Below are 23,211 nucleotides of genomic sequence, written 5' to 3'. Positions count from 1 at the left end.
ATGTTTTGAAAACCGGACCGGACCGGCCGGTTCGACCGGTTGAACCGCGAACCGGCCATGGCACCGGTCCGGTTCTATGCTCTGGTTGACTTTGCCAGAGAACCGGTCAAACCCGGTAAAAATCGGGAAAACCGGTGAACCGTGTTGAACCGGATCGAACCGGTTTTTGAGTTTTCCTATTTTTATTTTATTTTATTTTATTTTATTTTTTTTACTTTTTGCAAAATGCTTCTATCAAGATTTGAACTCAAAACCTTTGTAATAGAAGACCAATGTAGTAACCATTGCACCATCACATCTTATTTGCTTTTTTTGATAACTTATTTATATAAAACAAACATCTATATTTCATTTTTCCATTTTTCTTACAAAATCTCATCCTCTCATGACTATTTCTTTTTAATCTTCAACTCTTTCTTTTCTCCCTCATCTTTTCTTTTGTCACTCCATTTTTAATCAAACCTCATTAGTTCTAATTTATTGATGTTTTCTTCTATCTTTTAATTTTGTTTTTGCCCATTAAATTGGAAAAAGTTAAAAAAGAATTATTTTTCTTTAACCCAAATTATTTAATGCCACAACCACTCACTTTTATCTCATTTTTTGTTTCTTATCAAGTTTGCATTTCTATTTTCAATTCTCTTAACTTCTTTCGAACTCCAAACTTTCTTTTTTAAATTACAATCTTTAAATCTCAAAGACGTAAATTAAAATTTAAGTTCACAATATCAAATTCTCATAGACGTGAATTTGTATAATTTCAAAATATTGTGATATTTTTGGGTTGGATTTAAGATTTTTTTGATAGATATAATTGAAATTGAGATGAAATTTATTTATTTTAACTTATAATTTAAATAATTTATTTTTGAAAATCCAAATTATTCAAAAATAGTGAACTTTTCATCATATAAAGTTTTAAATTAGTCCATTGCATGTCTTATTTTGTGCATATATATATTTATATAAATTATTTTTAAAAAAATTCATTGAATCGAGGTTGAACCGGTCCGACCGGTTGAACCTCGACCCTTTCACCTCACCGATTCAATTGACGGTCCGGGTTTTAAAACATTGCCCAAAAGCCGGCAACTCTTGGATTGCTCCCAGGGACTTAACTACCCAAATCCCAACCCCCCCAAAGCCGATGTGGGATAGAAACCCCGACAGGGGCCAATAATAGTTAAATCCAAAAGAGTATAGATAGTTAAGTATCTAGGATTTTAGAGATTGACTAATAGTAGCTCTTTTAGTATGCTCTCACATGCCAATGAGTCATCATTCTCGAATAAAATGATGGATATTAGAGATGTTAATATTGTTCAATTTTTTTTTTTAAAAAGAGAGATACTAATATTTTACGAATCATGGAGATTAGAGATGTTATTATTTTACTATCGTTAATTTACTTTTATAATTTTTTTTGGCATTATTTAAGGATATATTGATTTTTACCCACTAAAGGTGTCAAGGGGTCGGATTCAAGTTGAAATTGGTAATTCCACATTTGGATCCGACATGTAATAAAATGATTGGGAACCAAACCAAGACAATTCTCAATATATAGTTTAGAATTCAAACTTGGCTGGATCAGGATCTAGGTTAGGCATTTTTGGATTTTTAGATTAATTTAATACAATAATTCTTTAATAATTTTAAAGTTTTATTTAAATATAAACAATACAATCGGATTAATTCTAACAATTATTCGATTTCTAGAAAATCTTTTTTAGAAAAAATGAGTGGATTAGTAATAAAATTTAATTAATATATAGTATTTTAATTAAAATATTTATACTGATCGAATCCTGATTCAAAATGGATCGAAATATATAAATCCATAACCTGCGCGTTCAACTTATAAACAAAACAAGTTCGAGTAAATGGATGTACTATCTATTTATAACCTAAAAAACGGATCGAATCTAAGTTAAGGCCCAATCTGTTGACAGTCTTACAGCCCATGCATCTCATAAAAGCATCATGTTTTAGAGTATACTATCCATGTATTCATATTACTACTAACTTGTGTTTTGGATTACAGTGAAAACTTCAAAATTTAGAGGTGTTTGATAACCTCATTAAATACTTAGAGATAATGTTCAGTGCTTTTTTTTTTTGGTTAGACTGGATTCATAATTAAATTTGCTTACATTTGATTACAATATGACTGACTCAATTTGTGTACAAAATTTTAAGTGGAAGGTATATTTGATTTGTTAAATTGTTGAATGTACAATAATACTCGCTCAAAAAAGCTTTCACACACCTTTGGTAATTCCCCTAAAATTCAACTCTTGATATTGTGTAATGAATCTTCTATCTCACTTTGTATCCGCTCTGTATCCCGCTTTTTAGTATATTGGTATTTCGCTTTCATAAATATCATTTTTTTTTGTTTTCTTATTATCAAATAACTGCTAACACAGTAAAAAAATACAATGATTTCTAAAAAGCAAATATATAATAGGAAATCACAAAATACAGCAAAAAAATCATTAAAAAAATCTCATTTTTCTGTGCATTTCGATTTTTTAATTTTGTTAAATTTATAAAAAAATCTCATTGCTCAGTTAACAGTTATTGAATATTAAGAAAATAAAAAAAGAATTAAAATACGATATTTATGAAGGAAAAATAGCAATATAATAAAAAGTGAGACAAAAAATAAAACAGAAATAAGACAAAAGACCTGTTGCGCATTATGTCTTGACTAACATGTGCAATGCAGATGCTCATTGCTAGTCCGACAAAAATGATAGCTAAAATTCATTCATAGTAAATATCACGAAATACAAGTCAATGAAGATTAAATAGATAAACAATACAACCAACATAGGGTTCTCAAGGACAAGATGATCAAGAGGAACTCGTCATCTTGCTTACAAAGTAGGGATAATTGCAGAAACCTCCCCTGAGATTTCTGACATTTGCACTGACCTCCCCTCCCTTTTTGTAAGAATATTACTGTAACACTTTTTGAATTTTACTTACAAATATTGATATTTTTATCATAAATTAAATGTTTGAAAGTAAAATACCCATAAAGAGCCGATACTTTAAATAGGTAATGCGTACTGCATATAATTTAACATGCAAATAGTCTGTTAATCAGTTAGTTAGTTAATTAGTTAAGCAGTTAATTAGTTAATTAGTTTATCATGCAAATAGTTTGTTAGTTTCAGACAAACAACAGTTTTAGTTAATTAGTTAATTAGATAATTAGTAAATTAGATAAATAGAAATTAGTTAATTAGTTAATTAATTAATTAGATAATTAGTTAGTTAATTAGTTAAGCAGTTAATTAGTTAATTAGTTTAACATGCGAATAGTTTATTAGTTTCGGATAGACAACAGCTTTAGTTAATTAGATAATTAGACAATTAGTTAATTAGATAAACAAAAATTAGTTAATTAATTAATTAGATAATTAGTTAGTTAATTAGTTAAGCAGTTAATTAGTTAATTAGTTTAACATGCAAATAGTTTGTTAGTTTCGGACAGACAACAGCTTTAGTTAATTAGATAATTATTTAATTAGTTAATTAGATAAATAGAAATTAGTTAATTAGATAAATAAAAATTAGTTAATTAATTAATTAATTAATTAGTTAATAGTTAATTAGATAATTAGTTAATAGTTAATTAGTTTAACTATGCAGAAATAGTTTGATTAGTTAATAACTATTAACAATTAGATAATTAGTTATTAGTTTAACTATGAAGAAATAGTTTGATTAGTTAATTAGATAATTAATTAATTAGATAATTAGTTAATTAGATAATTAGTTAATTAGATAATTAGATAATTAATTTAAGTATGCAAAAATAGTTTGATTAGTTTAATTTATTTAACAAATTAAACATTGGTTTTGACGAAAGTACTCAAACCTTTCATCTTGTAAAGTCAAATCCAATAGGGGTACTCTAGTAATTTCACACACTTTTACCTTTTAAATTAGTTCCAACTTTTTCTAGGGGAGGTTAATGCAATTTCAAAATTGATAGGGGAGGTCAGTGCAAATGTTAGAAATCTCAGGGGAGATTTCTGCAATTATTCCTACAAAGTAATTGAGATTTGCATCTGAACTTCCACCCTCACTAACTGCCGCTTTAGCCAAATTGGAAAACTTCATAGCATTTTCCTTTATTTCTTTTCCCGTCTCTCCTTCCATTACCTCCTTGATGCATCGTCCAATTTCTTCCCTTGTTGCAAGTCCATTCCTATCATGCTTCACTCTGATCCCCACCTTCCAAACATCCTGGATAAACTTAGCATTTGGTTGTTGATCTAAAAATTGTGGCATTGCCACTATTGGCACTCCTAGGCTTATAGCTTCAAGTGTTGAGTTCCAACCACAATGTGAGAGAATGCACCCCACAGCCTCGCTCGAAAGTACTTCCAATTGCGGAGTCCATGGGACGAGAAGGCCTGTATCAGATGCTTCTTCTTTAAAATTTTTTGGCAACTTTTCAGCCTCAAAATGTTTGACACCCCATAAGAAGTAGTAGTTGCTGTTCTTCAAAGCCAAAGCAAGTTCCTCTAATTGCTTTTCGCCAAAACTGGCAGACCTTATACTACTTAACGATGCGTAAATAACTGACCTGGCTGGTTTGCTATTTAGCCAATTTAAACATATTGAGGGGTCATTGTCTGCTGGAGCGATTCCATATTCTTTGTCATCTACAACTCTCCTATCCAGGTAGAAAGTGGGAACTGTTGGCCCTACTGTCAGAACTGGCAAGTGTTTGGAAAATTCATCCACCACCTGCGCCAAATAATACAGAGAGGTGATCAAATTTTACAATTATTTGTAGCTTCAACCTTATTCCACATTAAATGAGTTAGATGAGCGACGAAGGATAATGTCAGACCATTCATACATCATCATTCCATGAACTTCTGGATACTCTAAAGACTACCAATGATCTGCGTCCTATGCTTGATATAGTATGTCTGAAAACTTTGTCTGATTTTAGTTGCAAAATTTTCACTTAATGAACCTCCTTAGTAAGTAGTATCAGTCAGCGGCTTCAACTAGTCAAAAGATTCTGTTTACGGCCTAACTAGGAACCCATTGAAAAGCAGTAAAAAAGCCCACCTGCATTTCTCTGGAACTGCCTTGTGCAATTTCCAGTACAGAAATAAATCAAGCACACCCTTCAGATTGAAGAAATTCAACAAAGTACATGTCTTTGTTAAGCCACAAATGGTTTTGTTCTGAATATTTAGTCTTTCTCATGAGAAATACTGAATTTAGTTCATACACCGAGACATCTAAGATTGGTTACCTTAAAGAAGACAACAAGCAGACATTTATGTTTCAACATACAGAAGAAAAGAAAGTGATGGAGCCACAGAGAGATACAAATACAAGTACAAAGGAACCTGAATCAAACAAAATTTCTGATTACAAGACTCACCTCCTTTTCCAGCTCATAAAATGTGTTGACAAGAACATAATCCGCCTGGTTTACATTTGAGAACTGCGTACATATGTGTGCAAACTGATATGGTATATTACTGCCAAAATAAGGAAGATCTTGATGTTCAAGTGGTGGCAATCCTGGAATCAAGACTGGAAACTCTGTGACTGGATTAGTCAGCTTTCCATGAGTGAACTGGTGCATTATGTAGTTTACACCACATTGATGAGTGAAGGAAGCCACTGCAGGTAAACCAATTTCTTTACAAAGATCAAGCACAAAAGGTAGCTGTGAATCATAGATGATGAAATCAATTGGAGTCCCTAAGGATTCATACTTCTTCAGGAGTTCAAGAATTGATTGTGAGCCAACTTCTTTAAAGCGAGCCATGGAGACTGGGACAGGGTCAACTATGAAGAAGCCACCTTCATCATAGCCATCGGATATTATGTCAATCTGGACTTTGTCCGATTTTGGACACCTAACTTTGGAGGTGTGTTTGGTGACGGCTAGTGTGGCTTTCAGCCCTTTACGTACGAGTTTATTACATAACTGAAGCATAGGATTTATGTGGCCCGCAGTTTGAAATGGAATAGCCAAAACATGAGCTTTGTACTGTTTCTCTCTGTTTTCCATCTCCTTTGCAATTCACTCTTTTGCACGCAAAAGCTATTTGACTAAACTGGAACAAGCAGAAAATAACATAACTCCAATGTTGTCAAATATGTAGATTTCAATTGGTCAAAATTGAAAAACAAGCAAAGGGAATAAATTAACAAAAATCAATAGATGTATTTACTTACCTAAAAGTAAAGGACAAGTTAGATAGAAATTTGAAAAAACAAAGAAAAGTTCAAGCGATTTCTAGGTAGAGAATTCCTGGGAGAAATGGTAAGGTAAACTAAATAATTGTGTCCTTAATTAGTGGAAGACAAGCATGCACCGGTAAGGCATACAATTCAAACTTAGTCATTCATGCAACGAAGAGTAATTTCAGCAAATTTTAAGGAATTTTTTCTTCATTGCATTGGGCCATTGACCTGATTAATTCACTACAAATCATCTCGGTTCAATCAGGTTAACAGCTGAACCAGCAGCGGTTCTTCCGAGTTTACCAAAATTGATGAACAATTTTTCAAGGCAGAGGAGTTGAGGGTTTAACTGGTTGGGCCAAGCTAGGTTCCAAACCAGGGTTTGCACCCCAAATGATTGGAGTCCAAAATAACAATTATTTGAAAAAATTTGGTAGAGTTACAGAAGGGCAAAGGACATAATAATGATGATACCAACAAAGGTTGCTCATTTTGAGCTGGAAGCAAGATTGTTCATTTTGGTAAATGGGTCTAAGGATCGACAGTGTATATTAAAATTAAGGATACCTATACCTAATTACCTAGTGATCAGTAAACGAAAATGAAATCATTAAATTTTGGGTAAATTACTTGTACCTCCTATGACTTTACATATGCTAGATGGCCTCCTCTAAGGTTTTAACATAGCCACATAACTCACCTGTAGATTTATCTAAAGTGGAACAGAATAATATTCAAGTTTGTTTGATTATTTTAAAATGTTTTTCAAATCAAACTCTTATTAAATCAAACTCAAGTAACTTGTAATTTTTACTTGTAAATTCTATTTTATGCCAATAAAATCAAGCTCAAGGAATTTGAAAGTTTACCAAACACAAAGTTCTATTTAATTTTGGTTTAATTAGTCACCGAATTAAATTTGGATTAACTCTTATCAAACCGGATTCTATTCAAATATATAGCAGCTTAGATAAACAGTTCAGATCATTTCAGGTGAACCACAACCCAACCCGGACCGCCAACAATCTGACTCAACTCAATTCAACTCAACTGCCGCAATGCTTTTCTATTCTTAGCCTAAAACTAACTCTGCCCTTCTCCTTTATTCACCAATACAAATTACTAAAAACAGAAACAGCAGATTCGGCCAAAAATAGCGCATCTTCCATAAATTTAGCGGAAAATTTAAAAAGGAGAAAAGGAGAAATAATCTTCCATGCAGCAACGTAAAATACCACACCAAAAAACAAAAAATGAACACCGGAAAAGACTTACATCGGAGCTCAGCTGGCTAGCTTTTGATGGGTGGAAATCAGCAACTCCTTTTGTCTCAGGCTTGTGAGTTGGATCGGTCTTCCAGTGATGAAGATAAGACTCCGGGGGGCCCGGGTGGCGGGTTTTGGGAGATGTGGTATTTATAGCAAAAGTTGGGAAGATTGGAATAAGAAGATTAGAGTCATTTGACAGAAGAAACGAGATGTGATTTGTGGGGGTTTCAGAATCAAATTTTCACACGATTTCCAATCAGATGGCTGATGAATTTTTAACGGCTGATTAGTTTGACTAATTAGAAAGAGAGGCACGATATAGTTAAATAAATAAATCCCAGAGATTAGAGGTACTATATAGTATTTTTAGAGATTGATTAACAGCTCTTTTGGTTTGCTCTCGCATACCTATGCGTCATCATTCTCGAGTTAAATAATACTCCCTCCGTCCCGTTTTGTTAGTCTTGTTTTTCTTTTTTGTTTGTCCCAAATTGTAATCCACTTTCCCATTAAGGAATGAAGTAATCTTTCAAATTGTCTAAAATACCCTTATTAAATATCTTGTTATTAATACATTGTTATTAAATACTAACCTACTACATTGAATACATTGAGCTTTTCCAATACATAGATAAATGAAAAGTCTATCTTTGTTATTTATTGGCACTATTGGCGGTAATTGAAACAATCAGGGTGCACTATTGGCGGTAACTGATATTTATTGGCACCATTAGCTGTAACTGATATTAATTGGCACTCTTCGTGATTAGCATAAGGGTATTTTAGGAAATTATTAATCTAAATTTATGTTTCCAACCAAATTAATTACACTTTCTTAATCTGTGTGAAAAAAAAACCAAGACTAACAAAACGGGACGGAGGGAGTATTTACTTCGAAACAAAGAAAGTGAAAGCATAGAGATTAGAGATGTTAATATCGTTTAATTAAAATAGAAGAAAGAGATACTAATGTTTCATGAATCATGGAAATTAGAGATGTTATTATTTTAGTATGGTTAGTTTAACTCTTTAAGGTTTTTCTGTTATCTACTTTTAGGGCATAGGATAAGCATACAAAGTATAAATAATGAATTCACTTTAAATTTTAAACATTATTATCTCCCTCTAAATTCAGGAAACCTTAGCTAAAAAATTTTAAACTTTTTCGAACAACGCTCAATCCCACCTCTTTAAATTGTTTTATATTGTGTCTTAAGGGTACAGAATAGAACAAGCCACTCTTTAAATTGTTTGGTATTTTTTAAGGATCTAGTGATTTACTGCCTATTAGGGATGTCAAGGGTTGGATTCGAGTCGGAATTAATAATTTGTCATAAATTAGAAGGAGAGGGTGTCGTTTGGAGTAATAAGGGATGCGTTTTGATCATTATAATAGTTATTAGTGGAAGAAACCACGTGTAGTTATGGGATTGGTCTTTAAATACCCATTGTCAGTTGGTAGGAAAGGATAGCGAAGTTGTAACCGAATTTGCATCTTTCTTCCCGATCTTCAATACCAAATTCCTGTCTCTTTTCCAGGTCTTTTCTTTTCCCCTTCTCCCTATTGCTCTTCTTATTCATCTTCATAATTCTTTCCCTTTATTCTACTAACAAATCCAGATAATTCATTTCTGCACTTTTCTTAGCTAATAGTTTTAGTTCGTGACGTAATTTCGGACTCGATTTCAACATGTAATAAAACGATGTGGAGCTGGAGCTGGATATAGACGGGTCTCGATATATAATTTAGGATCTGTACTTGGCTAGATCCAGATCCAGGTCCAGTGTATCTAGATTTTGAAATTAATTTCATATAATTTCAAGGTTTTATTTCAACATAAACTTTATTAGCACAACATTAACAATACGATTGGATTAATTCTAATAATTATTTGCTTTATAGAAAATCTCTTTCAGTAAATAAATGAGTGGATTATTAATAAATTTTAATGAATGTTATAATTTTTTAATTAAATATTTATACTAATTGAATCCAGATCCAAACGGGTGACAACATATATATTCATATCCTGTCCATTTAGCTTATAAATAAAACCAATTGAAGTAAATGGATCTATTACCTGTTCCGAATTTGGAAAAATAGATCGGGTTTAGATCAAGACCCAATCCATTGATTACTCTATTGTCCACGCATCCCGTAAACGGATCTACTACCAATTTTGAATCTGGAAAAACAAATCGGGTTTAGGCCAAGATCTGATCCATTGATAACTCTATTGTCTACCTATCCCATAAAAAGTATCAAGTTTTAGATTATCCATGTATTCATGTTACTACTGTGTTTTGGATTAGTGTAAATTTCCAAATTTAGAGATGTTGATAACCACGTCTCATCAAATACTTAAGAATAATGTATCAAGTGGTTTTTTTTCCTATTAAACTAGTTTGACAACAGAATTTGCTTATATTTGAATAGAACAAGACCGAGTAAACTTGTACACAAAATTTTAAGTAGAAGATATATTACTCTTCATCCCAATTATTTAGTCATGTTCCGAAAATCCAACTTTTTAAGAATAGTGGTTTGATTGTGATGCTTGTGCTTTTTTCTTTTTCTTTTTTTCAATTTTACCTCCATAAATTCAAAATTTAAATTTGAATGGTAACATATATATGATTAGAAAAAAATGACTATATTGGAAAGAGAGATTAAAAAGTGTTTTAACTTTTTCAACATGACAAATGTTTTGAGACATCTCAAAATAAAAAATATGACACTTCTATCGGAAAGAGAGGGAGTACTTAATTTGCTAACTTATTGAACATACAATAATACTTACTTAAAGAAAAATATAACACTTCCATTGGACGGAAGAAATACTTAATTTGCTAACTTATTGAACGTACAACAATACTCAAAGAAACTCACAGCCTCGCACACACTTTTGGTAATTCCCCTAAAACTCAGAGCTCGATAATGCCACCCCCTTCTATCGTTTTGCTTCTTCATATAACTAGAAAACAAACAACACAACTAGAGGACAAACAACACAACCAACATAGGGTTCTCAAGGACAAGATGATCAAGAGGAACTTGTTATCTTGCTTATAAAGTAATCGAGACTTGTATCTGAACTTCCACCCTCACTAACTGCCGCTTTAGCCAAATTGGAAACCTTCATAGCATTTTCCTTTATTTCTTTGCCTGTTTCTCCTTCCATTACCTCCTTAATGCATCGTCCAATTTCTTCCTTTGTTGCGAGTCCATTCTTATCATGCTTCACTCTAATCCCCACCTTCCAAACATCCTGGATAAACTTAGCATGTGGTTGTTGATCAGCAAATTGTGGCATTGCCACTATTGGCACTCCTAGGCTCAAGGCTTCAAGTGTTGAATTCCAACCACAATGTGAAAAAATGCATCCTACAGCCTCGCTCGATAGTACTTCCAATTGTGGAGTCCATGGTACAACGAGGCCTTTATCAGATGCTTCATCTTTAAAAATTTTTTGGCAACTTTTCAGCCTCAAAAGATTTGACAGACCAAAAGAGGTAGTAGTTGCTGTTCTTCAAAGCCAAAGCAAGTTCCTCTAATTGCTTTTCGTCAAAACTGGCAAAAATCACACAACTTAACGATGCGTAAACAACTGACCTGGCTGGTTTATTATTTAGCCAATTTAAACATGTTGAGGGGTCATTGTCTGCTGAAATGATTCCATATTCTTTGTCATCCACAACTCTCCTATCCAGGTAGAAAGTGGGAATTGTTGGTCCTACTGTCAGAACTGGCAAGTGCTTGGAAAATTCATCCACCACCTGTGCCAAATAAAACAGAGAGGTGATCAAATTTTACAAATATTTGTAGCTTCAACATTATTCTGCGTTAAATGAGTTAGATGAGCGATGAAGGATAATGTCAAACCATTCATACATCTTCATTCCGTGAAGCTAAGTTAAATCAAAATCACAAATTCATCACTAACTCTACCAACGATCTGCGTCCTGTGCTTGATATAGTATGTCTGAAAATTATGATTTTAGTTGCAAAATTTTCACTTAATGGACCTCCTCACTAAGTAGTACCAGTTAGCGGCTTCAACTAGTCAAAAGATTCTGTTTATGGTCTAACTAGGAACTCATTGAAAAGCAGTAAAAAGCCCACCTGCATTTTTCTGGAGCTGCCTTGTGCTATTTCCAGTACAAAAATAAATCAAGCCCGCCGTTCATATTGGAAAAATTCAACAAAGTACATGTCTTTGTTAACAGACAAATGGTTTTGTTCTGAATATTTAGTTTATCTTATGAGAAATACTGAAACTTAGTTCATACACGGAGACATGTATAAACCAAAATATTCATGAGTACCCCCTATGGTTTAAAAACCTACATAAAACCCCTCCTGATATGGGCTAAAGTGTCACCATTAATTTTTTTCATTAAAACTAACCGTTAACGGTAAAAAATCAAAATTAAACTAATAAATTGACAAATTCACCCTTTCACTACTTTTTTTTTCCTTTTCAGCCCGTTTCTTTCTCTCTTTTTTTAAGCAAAAAAAAATGGAAGGACAATATAAAACAAATAAATAAGAAATAAAAAATTCCAAATGTTTTTTGACCGCAAATATCATTATAGGTTTTTAAACCAAATTATTGATGGTATTTTCTAGTTCTTATTTATCTATTTTTTATTTCAATTTCTTATTTCTTATGTTTGGAGGGGGAAAAAAGAAGTAATAAAAGAGTAAATTTGTCAATTTATTAGTTTGATTTTGACTTTTTACCATTGACAATTAGTTTCAATGAAAAAAAATTAAAGGTGATACTTTAACCTAAACCATAAGGAAGTTATATATAGGTTTTTAAACCATAGAAAGGTTATGTGATAAAGCACTAAAGCATAGGGAGGTAAAAGGTAATTTACTGGTAAAATGGAAACAGGACATCTTAGAAAAGAAGTGATGGAGCCACAGAGAGATACAAATGTAAGTCCAAAGAAACTGAACCAAAGACGCACCTCCTTTTCCAGCTCATAAAATGTGTTGACAAGGACATAATCCGCCTGATCCACATTTGAAAACTGCTCAGCCACATACGCAAAATGATATGGTATATTACTACCAAAATGAGGAAGATCTTGATGTTCAAGTGTCGGCAATCCTTGACTCGAGACTGGAAACTCAGTGACCCGATTAGTCAACTTTCCATGATAAAACTGGTGCATTATGTAGTTAACACCACATTGATGAGTGAAGGAAGCCACTCCAGGTAAACCAATTTCTTTACAAAAATCAAGCACAAAAGGTAGCAAGTAAAAATATCTCAAATAATTTACAATCCAAACAGAGCTACCTTTTGTGATGTGATGTATGTGAGATAAAAAGGTAATTGGGAAGATAAAAATGTGTGTTGGAAATTGTAATGATGATATAAGCAAATAAATTTTGGCAAATAATTTACAATCCAAACAGTGTCAATGAATCGTAGATGATGAAATCAATTGGAGTCCCTAAGGATTCATACTTCTTCAGGGGTTCAAGAATTGATTGTGAGCCAACTTCTTTAAAGCGAGCCATGGAGATTGGGACAGGGTCAGCTATGAAGAAGCCACCTTCATCATAGCCATCGGATATTATGTCAATCTGGACTATGTCTGATTTTGGATACGAAACTTTGGAGGTGATGGCTAGTGTGGCATTCAGCCCTTTGCGTACGAGTTTCTTACATAACTGAAGCATAGGATTTATGCGGCCCACACTTTGATATGGAATAGCCAAAAGATGAGCTTTGTATTGTTTCTCTCCGTTTCCCATCTCCTTCGCTGTTCACCTTTTTGCACTGAAAAGCCAATGTTTTGAAAATCGGACCGGACCGACCGGTTCGATCGATTGAATCGCGAACTGGTCATGACACCGGTCCAGTTCTATGCCATTGTTGATTTTGCCAGAAAACCAGTCAAAACTCGGTTGAACCGTGAAAACCGCTGAACCGGATTGAACCGGCAGTTTCCCGGTTTTCAACTTCCCCCCCTTTTTTTTTAATAAAGTTTTGCAAAATGCAGCTATCAAGATTCGAACTCAAAACCTTTGTAATAGAAAACCAATGTATCAACCGTTGCACCATCACATCTTATTAGTTTTTTTTTATAACTTATTTATATAAAACAAACACTCATATTTCTTTTTTCCATTTTTCTTACAAAATCTCATCCTCTCATGGCTCTTTCTTTTTAATCTTCAACTCTCTTTCTCTCTCTATCTCTCTCTCTCTATCCTCTTTTCTTTTATGACTCCCTTTTTAATCAAACCTCTTTATTTTTAATTTATTGATGTTTTCTTCCATCTTTTAATTTTGTTTTTGTCCATTAAATTGAAAAAAGTTAAAAAAGAATTATTTTTCTTTAACCCAAATTATTTAATGCCATAACCACTCACTTTTATCTCATTTTTGTTTCTTATCAAGTTTACATTTCTATTTTCGATTTTCTTGACTTCCTTCGAACTCCAAACTTCCTTTTTTTAAATTGCAATCTCTAAATCCTAAAACGTAAATTAAAATTTAAGTTCACAATATCTAAATTCTCATAGACGTGAATTTTGTATAATTTCAAAATATTGTGATATTTTTGGGTTGGATTTAGATATAATTGAAATTGAAATGAAATTTATTGTTTTAACTTATAATTTAAAAAATTTATTTTTAAAAAGCCAAGTTATTAAAAAATAGTAAACTTTTCATCATATAAAGTATTAAATTAGTCCATTACATGTCTTATTTTGTGCATATATATATTTATATAAATTATTTTTTTAAAAATTTATTGAATCGGGGTTGAACCGGTCCGACCGGTTGAATCTCGACCCTTTCACTTCACCGATTCAATTAACGGTCCGATTTTTAAAACATTGTGAAAAGCTTGTTTGACTAAAATGATAGGACAAGTAGACATAACATAACTCCAATGTTTCCAAATATGTACTTAGAATTCAATTGGTCAAACTCAGCAAAGGCAATAAATTTGTTAAAAAAAAATAAATAGATGTAGCTTTACTTACCGAAAGGTAAAAGACAGGTTAGACAGAAAACTAGAAAAAACAATTAAATGTTTAAGTGATTTTTAAGAAAGTAAAGAATTCATGGGAGATGTAGACACCAAATTTTTGTCAATTTTTAATATTTTCTCAAGATTTTTCTATTTAATGAATTATTTATTTTCTAGCATTTTAATGTGCATTTTTCTCATTTTTGCAGGTTTGCTTTAAAAAAAAAAGGGAAAAAAAAGAAAAAGAAAAACAAACAAACAAAAACAACAAAAAAAAACAAACAAAAAAAAATAATAAAATCATCATAATCATTTTCTCTACCAAAACCCCTATTAACCCATTCCATACTCAATTGCCATGCACCTTTCTTTTCATTGGCAGAAGCCATCATTTGAAAAAAGATCCTACACACAAGCTCCATTTTGGTTACAAGTCCCTCTCGGCTCTCTCTTGAAAAAAGGAGAAAAAAAAGACACAAAAAAAAAGAGGTTCTCGGCTCTCTCTGGGCTGGACCGAAAAGAAGAAGGGAAAAAAAAGAGAGAAAAACTCCTCTCTCCCTCTCGGCTCTCCTCTCTCCCAAATTTTTTCCAACATATTTGCACACAACAAGGGAGCACTCGGTTGGATTGGAGCTTGGCAATTTCATCAAAAATCTTGGCAAAGGGACCAAACTCTTCATTGAGGTATTTATCTCCCTTTTTTCCAGCTTTTCTTTTTTTAATTAACTAGATTGAATGTATGTGTGGTTACCTTTTTTATTGCTTATTTTTGCTGGTTTTTGCTGGTGTTGTATGGATGAAATTTTGGGATGGGTCACTGAACAAAATTAGAAAAAAAGAAACGGTGCTGTGAATGCATGCCAAATGTTTGAAAAAATGTCTAAATGAAAAAATGAATCAAAGAAGTGAATTTGGCGTGTATGTTTTGCTTAAATGGAAGACCATTAGCTAGCAAAGATCTGAAAATGCTTGGTTATCCAAAATTTTGGGAGTTTTTGAGCCTTAAAAGCATTAGAATAATTTTCTTCATTTTTGGGGCTGTTTTGATTTAATGCATCCTTTTGTTGTTGTTTACTTGTCAAACTAAGATTATAGTTGTATTGTAGAAGTTATCAAGAAGGTTTTGGCATAATTTTTATGATTTTTGGTGAAGATGTGAGGGTTTTAAAAAAATAAAAACTGAACTGATTTCTTGGCATTTTGACCATTTTTGGCTCATTTTTCGTAAAAACTAACTCCGGAAATGGAATCTAGGCGAAAAATGGAGTGGGGAGGTGTATTTTGAGAAATTTTTGGTGACCGGAGAGGTCGCCGGAGCAGCTGGCCGAAGAAGAAGAAAAAAAGAAACGGCTGGAAGTGGAGGAAGAAAAGAAAAGAAGGAAAGAAAGAAAGAAAGAAAAAAGGTGTTTGGGCTAAGGTGAGTTTTTTAAGGTGGGTTTGTGGTTATTTTGTTAGGTTTTGGGGGATGGGCTTTGGTTTATTTTTCTTTTGGGTTTCGGTTGGGTTAGGAGGTTGGAGCCTATGTATTTTTTTGGCTGGGTTTGAGTGATAAAAGACGGGCTGGCCTGTGTGTTTTGGCTTGGGCTTTCAGTTGGGTTTAGGTAGGTTCGGCCCAAGTAAAATAACAAGGGAGGCCCGATGCCCTTTTCTTGCCCAAATCAGAAACGAACTTGCACTTTAGCCCCTGATCTTTAGAGTAGTTTTACTGTGGTTCAAAACATTTTAAATTTCTTTCATGTAGGTCCTTATAGTAATTGCACTTTGGTCCCTGAATTTTATCTTTTATTTAATTTTGACCTCTGAACTTTGGAAAAATATAAATTTTGTCCCCAAAAGTTTTTTTTCAATTTTTGCAATCCAGTCCCTAGTGAATTTTGTCTCTTTTTATTGTGATTGTTTCTTTTCTTTAATAGCTAATTATGTTACTTTTGAATATATTTAACTTGCAATTTTTAGATGTTTCTTAAATTTCTTTGCGTTTGACATGTTAATGTGAATTTAGTATTTTAACATTATTATTTTCTTCAATTAAAGTGGTGCCATGATTCTTTTGTTCATTGTGAGTATAAATAGGACAATTTGACTCCATTTAGTCACCATTTCAAACGGGAGGTACCCCTATTTTTATTATTTCAATGTCAATTACGTGCTCCTATGTGCTCCTATGTGTTCCTATGTGTTTATATATTTTTATATGTTTTATTTATTGCATTTAAATGTTCATTTAAATTTTCTTATATTATATTTGTTTAGTTAATTTTTATAATGATTCGAGAGACATTTAAATACCTCAAAATGTAATAGATAGGATAACTAATTTTATTTTGTCATATTTTTCCCATTTTAGATTGTAGTTAGATTCCCCGATGTAATAGATAGGTTGCGTGTTTATGTGGCTTATGTGTTATGTGTTTTATCCGCTTTTCTTAGGATTTTGGCATCTAGATATTATGTTTACGTGTTATGTGCTACGTGCTCTTACGTGTTTATTTGTTTTAATTTATGTTTTATTTGTTTCACTATGAATTGTTAATGCATGACGTCACCACACTAGTCCAACGCTAGTTGTGGCTTTTCCCTCTATTTACTTGCTAGTCCAACGCTAGTAAGGATTTTTAGAAATGGGCTAGTCCAACGCTAGACCATTTAGGTTGTCTTGCGCTAGATTCATCTTTGTGTGCTATTCACTACATTTCCATGCATGTTTTTATTTTTAGGATCTTTTCTCATTTGTATGATATTCCCTATTATATTATCTCTTACCCGCTATAGGTGCTAATCATGCCATTTAGAATTGCATCTCATTTAAGCTAGTTCATTTGCTTGTTTATGTTAGGATAATTATTTTTCAAACATGGGAAATGGGTGATTATAACTTTTTAGTTTAAATACCCTATTAATCCATGTATAAGAAAATTATGTCACGAGTTTTGCCTCCCGTACCCTTTATGTTGCATTCCCTTTTTCTTTGATCACTTATATATGTATATAATCTAATTTCTTTTCTTTACTTTAAATTCATCATTTGCATATTCGTGACACCTTCAAGGAGTTATTTTGGCCTTCGCAATTAATGCGATTGGTTCAATCAAACCCTTGAATGAACATTTTGTCCCTTTCGATGTTTTTATAAATTTAGATTTGCATCCATGTAGGAAACATCCAAATATGATAAAATTAAGGGTTAGATTAGGAAAATTTTGACTAAACCTCGCAACTAACTTAGACTAGGTTGAAAGGGTGCCTTAGGTTTGAGTCAATTAAACCTTTGCCTTCCCTTTCTTCAACCGTGACTCCCGAACCTATTTTCTCTTGTTTTCAAAGACCTGGAGTTGTCAAAAAGGGTTTTGATTTATTTTATTTTTGTCAAAAAATATTTTTTGGGTGACTTGGTACACCAAAACTCCATACCAAGTGGCGACTCCTATTTTTTCTTAAAAACCCTTTTAGACTAAATTTTGGGACCTAAATTGTCGCATTCTTTTAAGTCCCATTTTAGGTCCTTTTTCATTTATTATTAATAAATCACATCTTTCTTTATAAACACTTTCTTTTCCATCGCGAAAAAATGGGGCGCGACAGGAGAGATGTGAGATAAATGAAATAACTGTGTCTTTAATTAGTGGAAGACAAGCGTGCAATTGTAAGGCAAGTAATTCAAACTTAGTCATTCGTGCAACGGAGAGTAATTTCGGCAAATTTTACGAATTTGGTCTTCTGAGTTTATCAAAATCGAACAATTTTTCACCTTATCAATTATACACTTGGTAAGATTGGAAGGCAGAGGAGATGTGGGTTTAACTGTTGGGCCAAGCTAGTTTTCTAAAGCCATGGTTTGTAAATTGTACCCTAAGTGATCGGACACCAAAGTGACAATTATCCCTATGAAATTGGTAGAGTTACAAAAAGGACAGAGGAGATATTGATGATACCAACGGAGAAAAGGAGAAGAAATCTTGCATGGAGCAGAAAAAGCTACTTAAATACCACACACGCGCGCGCGCGCACAAATTAAAATAATAAAAGAAATACTTACATTGGAGCTCAGCTGGCTTCTGATGGCTGTTGATTTGATGGACTGTTTGAGTGATGCTGAGTCAAAGGAGGGAGAGCCAGATAGATGGGAAACCTTTATGGTAGGAACCTGCCTATGGTAGGAATGCCGGCTGAGAGCGACACGTGTTGGGGGCAAAACGATCCAAACGGAGACGTTAAATTGTTGGAGAGCGCGTGCACAGGGATTCAAGTAGAAGCGTGTACAGATGGAAGCAAACAGAAAACTGACTTCCGTACTATGTTATTGCAAGTCTTTCCTTTGTACCAAATATTTGGTGACCCCACTTCTTCCCCATAGCGTTTGAAGTAAGCTTCAACTTTGGCTTTCCATTATTGAAGTTCGGCTTCCACTATGGACCCGAATACCGGATGACACAATGTAACTACATTCATTTTATATTCATTTTTACATTACATATGCATGTCATTCTTTTTAGTGGTTGCACCTTATATACGTGAACTATCTGCAGAAAAAAAATAAAATTTTAGACTATACTAAATTTGTTATACCAAATATGTTATTCTTATTATTGTATTATTAGTTACGCCACTTTTCTCATTTTGTTAGGTCTACATTAATGCAAGTTTAATTCTTATTATGTCTCGTGTATCAGAAAATACATATTATCTTATTGACGTTGATACGTCCAATAGGTAATCAAATTGATGCTAAAATTTTAGAATGAATAAGTTGCTTTTGCATAACGGTTGTAAAGGTTTCTTGAGACTTTATGAATTATTCTTCTTGCGTTTGCAAAAACAATTTGATTACAATTTTATAGGTTACTTTCCTATATTTCAATTTTATCCTAAAGGGTAATTTGCTGTTCAACCTAATTTTATTCCAATTTTATCCAACTAGTAAATTAACTTATGAAAAATAGTGAAGTGGATAATTTATGGAGGCAAGCCGTAAATAGTGGGTGGTTAACTGTAAAACGCCTTTATGTTTATTTTATTTCGAGAAATAAATTTGTTTTTGAGAAAATGGGTACTCTTTCCTTATAATGCAGAAAAGCCATAAACAGCGACTGTTTTATTAGAAAACGGGCTTATTTTCTTTTTTTTTCGAAAAAAAAATTTGTTTTTGAAAAAATGAGTGTTAAAATAAATTTTCTTTTAATCTGATCAATAAATTTTATCTAGACATTCATACAAAAATTTATTTATCGGATAAAATAAAAATAAACCTGTTTTTGAATACAACACTAGCTCTTTATGGCTTTCCGCCATTATAAGAATAGAGTACACATTTTTCCATAAAAAAAATTTATGGATAAAATAAAATTCTGCATAAACCCATTTTTCAATAAAACACTAGCTCTTTATGACTTTCCTCCATTATAAGAACACAGTGCCCGTTTTTCTCATAAAAAATTTTATTTATCGGATCAAATAAAAATAAACCCGTTTTTCAATAAAACACTAGCTTTTTATGACTTTTTTCCATTATAAGAACAGGGTACCCATTTTTCTATAAATAAAAAATTTTATTTATCGGCTAAACTAAAAATAAACACATTTTTCTATAAAATACTAGCTTTTCCTGACTTTCCTCCATTATAAGAATAGAGTACCCATTTTTTGCATACAAAAATTTTATTTATCGGATAAAATAAAAATAGATCCTGAAATAGCGTAACAATTAATACACTAATAAGAATAACAGAGTTGGTATAACAAAATTAGTATAGTCCAGAATTTTTTTTTCTACAGATAGTTCACGAATATGAGATTGAACCACTAAAAAAAAGACATCTATATCTATCTATATCTATATAAATTTGAGAAAGAATTTTTAGCAACAAACCTTCACACGTCTTCCCACTACCAATTCTATTTTTCTAGCATTTCACATTTAATTTAATTTATAAAATATATTTCTCTTAACTTCCACATCTACTCTTCACATTTGAAATTGTTAGTTACTTTTTAAAATCATTTCATTTCAAATTGTTGGTTAATGTGCATGTTATCTTATTTGTACTTCAACCTATCACGTTTTCGATTACCTTGCGTTATTTATGATTCTACTCCAATTAAAACTTCTATAAGACCATAACAAGAGATAACAAATATGACATCCTTTCATGCTTTCTTATTAATTTAAATAAGTAAGATTATTTACACTATATTTTTGTTATTCACACTTCAATAATCATTTTGATCATATAGTTTTCATTAATTAGACTATATGATAAAACAAATGGTGGAATTACAAATAATAAAAAATGGAGTGCAAATAACATTTTTCTAAATAAGAAGTGCCTTCCATGCCTTTCTAATTTAAATAAGTAAGAAGTGGCTCCACTTATATAGGAATTTGGTTTGAAATTTATTAGTGGGAAGGTAAATAAAGAGAAAACATTACCAAACTTAGTAAAAGTAAAAAAGTAAAAAATAATATTTTATCTTTTAACTTAGTAATCCTAAGTAAAATAGCAAAATTATACAGAAAACAAAAGGAAATAATGTCGTGGATTTAAAAAATCAAGAATGGTACCATTCATGAAATCTAAATTATGAAATCACTAAATTAAAAAAAAAGTACTACTGGCCTTTTAACGTGGAAATTTTTTTTTGATAAATATGATAATAACAACACCAATTCTACCAAAAATTTTTAAAAAAAGTAACATTATAGTTTAAGAAAAAAATATAGAACATTCGACTCTAAAATACTACTTAATTTGTATATATCTAACCCAAATTTGACCCTGATTAGATTTGAATAAGAATGTAAAACCCAAACACTAAGGATAACTTTTGGTATCATTAATTATTTTATGTATTCTTATTACCGTCTTCATATGTAAATATGTATTTGCTATGTTAAATATATATATATTGATTGTAGTACTTGAGAATATTATAGATATTATCAGTTTTTCATTTCCATTTTTAGATACTAATAATTGCAACCATTGTAATCAATTTTCAATTTTATATTTTCATTATGATAGGTAAAGTTAAATATATTGGGTGCATAGATATGAATTTAGAAGTTGGGTATGGGAGGAGAAGGGAGGGAAGAAAATGGTGAGGAGTTGAAAAGTGGCGAGAAAAGTTGAAGAAGAAATGTGGGTTACAAGGATGGGCAGAGTAGGGAGAGAATAAGAAAGGGGATTGCAGGGATATGACAGAAATGACAAAAAAAAAAAAATAGAGAGAGTGGTACCATGATAGAAGATACGAAAGTCGTAGAAGGCATCTTATGACTAGCTGACGGATAAGAAAAGAGAGATATGATGGTGATTTTTAATAATTTTGAGAACTCTAAAATATATATTACAGAGATTTTTTTTGTTAGGATCCAAACACGGAATAAATAACTATTGAGATATCAAGTGCACAACAATTTAATGGCAAATAAGCCACAAGCATGAAAGATAAACGACACACAATATTTAACGTGGTTCGGCTCCACCATTGAGCCTACGTCCACGGAGAGAAACCTGTTCTTTATTATGAGAGGAAAACCCTATACAAGAATACAACTTGAACCAATCCCAACCCTTGTATACCATCTCTCATCTCCCAAGAATTCTCTCTCACACCCCATGTATAAGGCTATATGATGCCCCTCGTGTCTCCTTGTGTGTTTCTTTTGTGTGTTTCTCTGTGTAGTATGCCAACCCATCTATTTATAGGGAACATTACTGCCAAAAAATCAAATAACAATTGGAAACCAATACTATTTCCTAAACTTACATAGAATAACTTCTAATTCTAAACTAAATAGAATATTTCTTGGCTACTACTTCAAGTAACTAAAACCAATTAGGAAACTAGTTACTTCCACACAAAATAAGAATTCTACTTAAAAGAAATTAAACCAATTTCCTAACATTTTTAAATATACGTTAAAGTTTATAAAAAAAATGCTAATCTAAATGCAGTCAACAATTTTAGAGGTACAAGACAGGAGAAAGATTTTTTTTTCTAAAAATGGAAGAAAATAAATTGGTTATAATTTATTTTTTTATATTATAAATTTTGATATATGGGTATGATATAATATGTTTTGTTGGGTACTGATAAATTGATTTTTTTTTAGAAAACTCTTTTCACCTTACCACCCAACCTAACCCTCTCCTTAAATGCGTTAACAATTTCTCTATCATATAAATCATTATAAATTAAAATTTTTTCAACATGTTAAACATACACTTCTTTAAACTTTTTAGTCTATATATATATATATATATATTATTCTGTACCACAATATATAAATATATACAATATTATTTTAATTTGAAATATAATCCCGTGCATAGCATGGGTCAAAATACTAATATATATGTATTGCAGAAGGAATTTTGGATAAGGAGCTTTCCAAATTGTCATGTTGTATGAATACTATTTTATTACAATTTTACATTTCTAAAATTAAGAAATGTTTACCTAACAACTAATCCTATAACTGGTCGTACAAATCCTATAATCATGCTCATGTTTGTCCCACATTTCCCTCACGTTTTCCCTCCTAACCCATAAAATTAAAACTCCTAAATTTTAACTAACAGATAATAACTACCCATGTAAAATAATATCTGCAAATTCCAATTAATGTCTCACATTTACTGCTGATTTTACTGAGACTAATAACTAACAGTTATTACTGACATTCACATCTCACACTTAC

General features: G+C 31.9%; 3 protein-coding genes and 1 long non-coding RNA gene across 8 annotated transcripts; 1 reads left to right on the top strand and 3 right to left on the bottom strand.

Annotated features, from left to right (window-relative positions):
- Positions 1 to 2,785: 2,785 nt before the first annotated feature.
- Positions 2,786 to 7,875, bottom strand: LOC113719119 (flavonol 7-O-beta-glucosyltransferase UGT74F1). Of its 5 annotated transcripts, none has more exons than XM_072072964.1 (4): positions 7,516 to 7,874; positions 5,426 to 6,110; positions 4,072 to 4,770; positions 2,786 to 2,892 (listed from the first exon to the last, which is right to left on the bottom strand). In XM_072072964.1, exons 2-4 carry the CDS (start codon positions 6,062 to 6,064, stop codon positions 2,860 to 2,862), a joined length of 1,371 nt encoding a protein of 456 aa, XP_071929065.1. In that variant the 5' UTR covers positions 6,065 to 6,110; positions 7,516 to 7,874; the 3' UTR covers positions 2,786 to 2,859. The 5 variants fall into 5 exon arrangements, with proteins under 5 accessions (XP_071929065.1, XP_027099984.1, XP_071929064.1 ...); XM_027244183.2 differs by lacking the exon at positions 2,786 to 2,892 and having other exon boundaries at positions 3,986 to 4,770; positions 5,426 to 5,670; positions 5,766 to 6,110; positions 7,516 to 7,869; XM_072072963.1 differs by lacking the exon at positions 2,786 to 2,892 and having other exon boundaries at positions 3,986 to 4,770; positions 5,426 to 6,105; positions 7,516 to 7,875.
- A 2,677-nt stretch (positions 7,876 to 10,552) lies between these two features.
- Positions 10,553 to 12,692, bottom strand: LOC140021351 (UDP-glycosyltransferase 74C1-like). The gene is made up of 3 exons (XM_072072107.1): positions 12,486 to 12,692; positions 11,122 to 11,285; positions 10,553 to 11,036 (listed from the first exon to the last, which is right to left on the bottom strand). The coding sequence occupies exons 1-3, from the start codon at positions 12,690 to 12,692 to the stop codon at positions 10,553 to 10,555; spliced, it is 855 nt and encodes a 284-aa protein (XP_071928208.1).
- A 232-nt stretch (positions 12,693 to 12,924) lies between these two features.
- LOC113718395 (flavonol 7-O-beta-glucosyltransferase UGT74F1-like) lies at positions 12,925 to 13,281 on the bottom strand. The gene has a single exon (XM_027243302.1). It carries the CDS (start codon positions 13,279 to 13,281, stop codon positions 12,925 to 12,927), a length of 357 nt encoding a protein of 118 aa, XP_027099103.1.
- A 1,572-nt stretch (positions 13,282 to 14,853) lies between these two features.
- On the top strand, positions 14,854 to 18,984 carry LOC140021754 (uncharacterized). Its single transcript, XR_011825726.1, has 2 exons — positions 14,854 to 15,194; positions 15,765 to 18,984. It is a non-coding gene; the product is annotated as an uncharacterized lncRNA (long non-coding RNA).
- The last annotated feature ends 4,227 nt before the right edge of the window (positions 18,985 to 23,211 follow it).

The sequence above is a fragment of the Coffea arabica genome, chromosome 11e (assembly GCF_036785885.1).
Source record: "Coffea arabica cultivar ET-39 chromosome 11e, Coffea Arabica ET-39 HiFi, whole genome shotgun sequence".
Classification (NCBI taxonomy): Eukaryota; Viridiplantae; Streptophyta; class Magnoliopsida; order Gentianales; family Rubiaceae; genus Coffea; species Coffea arabica.
This window is presented reverse-complemented; position numbering and strand designations above follow the sequence as displayed.

Excerpts from the sequence above, each read along its gene's own strand:
- LOC113718395 (XM_027243302.1), bottom strand. The coding sequence starts at position 13,281 with ATGGGAAACGGAGAGAAACAATACAAAGCTCATCTTTTGGCTATTCCA.
- LOC140021351 (XM_072072107.1), bottom strand. The coding sequence starts at position 12,692 with ATGCACCAGTTTTATCATGGAAAGTTGACTAATCGGGTCACTGAGTTT. Across the intron at positions 11,286-12,485 it reads TTTATGAGCTGGAAAAGGAG|GTGGTGGATGAATTTTCCAA; the intron begins GTGCGTCTTTGG and ends TATTTGGCACAG. Across the intron at positions 11,037-11,121 it reads CTAAATAATAAACCAGCCAG|AACAGCAACTACTACCTCTT; the intron begins GTCAGTTGTTTA and ends TTGGCTTTGAAG.
- LOC113719119 (XM_072072963.1), bottom strand. The coding sequence starts at position 6,064 with ATGGAAAACAGAGAGAAACAGTACAAAGCTCATGTTTTGGCTATTCCA. Across the intron at positions 4,771-5,425 it reads TTTATGAGCTGGAAAAGGAG|GTGGTGGATGAATTTTCCAA; the intron begins GTGAGTCTTGTA and ends TATTTGGCGCAG.